Source organism: Gavialis gangeticus, unplaced genomic scaffold, assembly GCF_001723915.1.
Source record: "Gavialis gangeticus isolate Ggan-Ray unplaced genomic scaffold, GavGan_comp1, whole genome shotgun sequence".
In the NCBI taxonomy this organism is placed as follows: Eukaryota; Metazoa; Chordata; order Crocodylia; family Gavialidae; genus Gavialis; species Gavialis gangeticus.
In genome coordinates, this window is record NW_017728995.1 from 37,404,295 (window position 1) to 37,408,647 (window position 4,353).

General features: G+C 37.3%; 1 protein-coding gene across 1 annotated transcript in view; it reads right to left on the minus strand.

Moving 5' to 3' along the window:
- CPB1 (carboxypeptidase B1) overlaps window positions 1–4,353 on the minus strand; it is a 41,120-nt gene that overhangs the window by 9,519 nt on the left and 27,248 nt on the right. Inside the window, exon 9 of the mRNA XM_019503536.1 lies at window positions 3,566–3,768. Coding sequence (XP_019359081.1) covers window positions 3,566–3,768 — 203 coding nt within the window. The remainder of the gene's footprint in view (window positions 1–3,565; window positions 3,769–4,353) is intronic.

The following is a 4,353-nucleotide window of genomic DNA, read 5'->3' on the forward strand; positions in this document are numbered from 1 at the left end:
CTTCCAGCCCTAGTGTCTATGAAATCTATGAAATCTATGAAGTACTGTGGAGCAGTATGTTAAAATAATAATGGTATGCAGGCATGAAGTTTTGTTTAACCACTTGTCTTATCACACAGTATAAAGATAAGAAATGGCAACTATATTTCCTATAATTTATTAGGTCTGTCAGACTAAAAATAAACATCTAAGATAAGATAATAGGCCTATTAATCTTACTTCTTTATTTATGGAATGATTTACTATACATTTATTTGCCAACACAATTTGTACAAAGTTTGAGAGTCTAGTTCTCCAGACTTTCTCTCAATACTGTTTCTAGGCAGATCTTTGCAGATGTGAAACACATTCAACACCCTACAGTTATTGCCTTTTTATGTTTTTTTCCCTTCCATATTTGCTGTCTCTTTTTAGCTGATGAAAAGTTTCAAGAAGAAACCCTAATTTACTTTGGTATGGTTCATACGTATTTGTTTAAGTTGTTTGAAATCAACAGAAATCTATTGACTGGTGGGATTTTGGATCAGGCACTTTCTGTGTAGACATCCCATCTAAAGTTGATATGCATTGGTTGGTATTGTCTCATTCTCAAAAGCTAAAATTTATTTGGCTAAGAATATCTTTCCTTATTAAAGTCAGATTTTGCATAAGTGGAATCTCTTTGAGATATTCCTGCTGTCTTTTTGTTGGGAGCTCCAATTTAGAAAGTATTTTCCCTTAATTAGAATATGAGGACAGTTGATCAGGTCACCTTTAAGTGGCAGTAAGATATGTGATTGCTTTGTGGTGGGAAATAATAGAACTCCCTCTGGGATCATGTGGCTGTTTTAAAATATGGGATGAATTTTACAATGGGATGACTAACATATGAAGTGAAATCAATGGATGAGTAGGCATACAGCTAGCATTTCTGAAGTACTATTTATTTTTTTATGTTGAACAATAATAAAAAAATCATTCTTTGAGCTAAAAGAAATTGGGTTTTTTATTATTATTAATAACATTTTTAAAACCTTAGCAGGGATGATTGTACCTAATCTTCAGTTTTATTTTATTCCTCCAGATTATAATATAGAACAGGGCAGTTAATATGAAAATTGTTCATCCAGAAAAAGAAAAAGTAACAGTGAAGAACAAGAAAAGTATAGTAGCCCTTTCCTACTGTCCATGTTTTGTGTCTTTAAGGTTTCTTTCTTTTTCTGTGTGTGTTTGAGTGTTAATACAAATGTTTTCCGTGTAATGCTGTGAAAAACATGTTGTAAGTATGTGTCACTACATTTGGGCTTGACTCAAAAAATTAGTCAGAAATTCATAAACACTTCTAATGTGATCTTGTCAAAGGAGTTTGAGCATTTGCATTGTTTACCTATTTAGACTAAACTAGAACATGTTAATTAGGAAATATTTTGAAAAAATAAGACACAAAAAAACTGAGAATTGACTGCAGTTCCCTGGGGTTTTATAATTAAAATAGCTTGGTATGTAAAGTAACATAGAAAATGCAACAAAACCTTGAAATCCATTCCCATTAAGCTGCAAAATGTCCAAGAAGAAAGCATAAAGTTGGCCATTCACTTCATATGGGCTTCAGAATTATGACATCCATTTGGGAGCCTTCATAAATCTGTCATAATCTCCCAGCAAGATGGCCTACTTAATGCTATTGCCTTGGACTTCTGGCAGCTTTCAGGGAAGACAGAGGATCAAGATTTCTCTTGTTTTGTTTTGGTTTTTTTTACTATGTCGCTTTTCCTGCCAACAATTGTAATGGCTAATATTCCACAGAATTGAAGTAATTTTATTATTTATGATGATTTTATTGCTTTCTTTTTTATAGTATGAAATGTTTATAACTTTTTCACAAAAAGTCCTTTTTAAAAAGAATAAATAATTCATGTACCAAATTGCTGTTAGCAGACTCAAACAGCAGTTAGGCTAGGGTGTGCCTCTACATTTCAAATAAAACATTATTCCTTTCAAACACTAGAATATTTTCCCTTTTTCAGAATAGCATGCTTTTGAATGTGGCTTTATTCAAGGACATCTGAAACTGAAGCACCATCTATGTGCTGCTAGTGTGTAGCTATGATAGTTGGCAAAACAGACTGCCCAATGGGCCTGATACTGCCTCGCTCCAGTCAATGGAACGCTGAAATTTTATTTTTAATACCATATTTTCTCAAATACAACACATTCCTTTCCCCCCAAAAACAGCTGCTGGAAATAGGAGTGTGCAGTAGATGCAGGAAATGTGGTGAGAGCAGTTTTTGCCACTTGCTGCATGAAACAGAAAGTAATATCTGCAGTAATTCACAGGGAACAGAACAATGAACAGGCTCCACTTCCTGGCTGCTGCTGCTGCTTTATTACTACAAGGAAAGAGCTTTTTTTCTTCATTTTGCCTTGTAAAAACAAGGCATTTGTTCTTCCAGGGCATGTTGTATATTCTGGGGCATGAAAATAGATAATAATAAGTCCCAGACTTATGTTTCAGGGCCGGATCATTCTGTTCAGTATCTGCAGAGCTAGCCCAGAGAGCATAATGTTGCAATACAATGTATTGCAGGTGGATACATTGTTACCTATTGAAAGTTCCCCATGTTGGGGTACGAGGTAACTCTTTTGTAATGTTAATCCAGTGCTCTAGCCAATTACCTTCAGGGACTGGGAAAGAAGCATTTCCCTTGAGTGCCTTATTGGTTTCTGTAGGGTGGATAGGGAGTGGGAGTTGTTTGCTTTCCTCTGAAATGTTAGATATTAGCCACAGCTAAGGCTGGGAGTTTTGACTGGGAAATACTGATGCTCCTAGTGATATTTAGCAATCTCACAGATTCCTGGCTTGGGGGTCTTGCTGTTCTGCTCAAGATCAAACCAAATGTCAAATTTGGGGTCAGGAAAAAATATCCCCCTCACCGTTTCCCCTCCTACCCCCACCTCCCAGTCAGATTATCAAGAACCAATGAAATTTTTGCCTTCCTTTTTAGCCTGGTGCATGGTCTTGTTCTTGGTATCCTCTGAATATACAGTATTAACCAATTCTCTGTAATTGCAATGGAGGGGCACTGGCAGTGACCCGGTCAAACACCCTTCCTTTTTTGTCTGTGACATACCGTAGAATGTTTTTGTAGTTATGGTGTATTAGGGTTTGGAGTGGATGATATTTAGGAGTATTTGGGTAAATGGTTGTCCATGAAAGCAGGGGACTGGGCTCTATGGCTTGAGAGGCCCCTTTTCATCCCATTTCCTATGCTTCTAAGAAGCACTGTGTAACTTAGATCTCTTTATGGCACAGCCTGAGGTCAAGCTTATCTTTATATTCTTGTATGATGGATATGAACCATGGATTCTTATGCATCTCCTATGCATAATCCCTCTTGTAGGCAGAAGGAATTCACTGTCTCATAACATAAAAGATTAAAGTATTTTCAATAGATGGTTATTTAACATTTTCCAGATGTATAAGAAAATCTCTGTAGATAAACTGACCTAAATAGCAAGTGATGATATGTGCTTATTCTCCCCACAACATCAACATTTCAAGGAGCTACAAAGAGTTCCTACTTACCAGCTCATTACTGTTCTTTGCTTGATCATAAGTATAAGAATAGGGAAATAGCAACATCTGGGAATAGGAGTGAATAGTTAAGTACGCCTTGATAGTAGAAAGATGTTTACGAATAAAATCAGCCAGAGCTTTGGTCTCCTTTTCGGACTCAGGTGCGCTGCCACAGTAAGTGTCATCACAAGGTCGTTTTGAGGCACCAACAGCTGCAGGGATAAATTAATATTGCACTTAATTAAATGCAGTGATGTTGATGGACCTTTGAAAAATTAGCTAAAACCACCAATGCCATCCTTTAGACTTTTTAATCAGCTTTAATTTAGCCTTTTGTTACTTATATCACGTACACAAACAAAACATTTATATGCTCAGTATAACACAGCATTTGGCAAATATTTTATTTCTACTATATTTGGAGTGTGTCTACATGTGCTATTAATGCTATGAAGGCTTACTGCACAGTAAAGTACTACACAGTAAGCCTTCCCTGCAGGTTCTGCTCCCAATGGGCAGATCCACGTGAGCATGCATGTGCATCTTGCAGCATCTCAGAGCCCTTTGAGACCTTGCAAGAGGCATGTGTGGGAATGCAAAATTAGACCCTGGATATCCAGGCATAAAAAAAAACCCATGGGGGAAAAAAGCAGGGCAGGGCAATGTCCCAGACTGTGCCCTGACACAACCGGAAGCTTGGTTCTCTACAGAGATGCTCTGTCAGCTTGCCAGAGCATCTCTATGGCTGGCCTTCATCCTGGTGCTAAAGCATGCTGGCTGCTGGTGCAGGGCAAGCA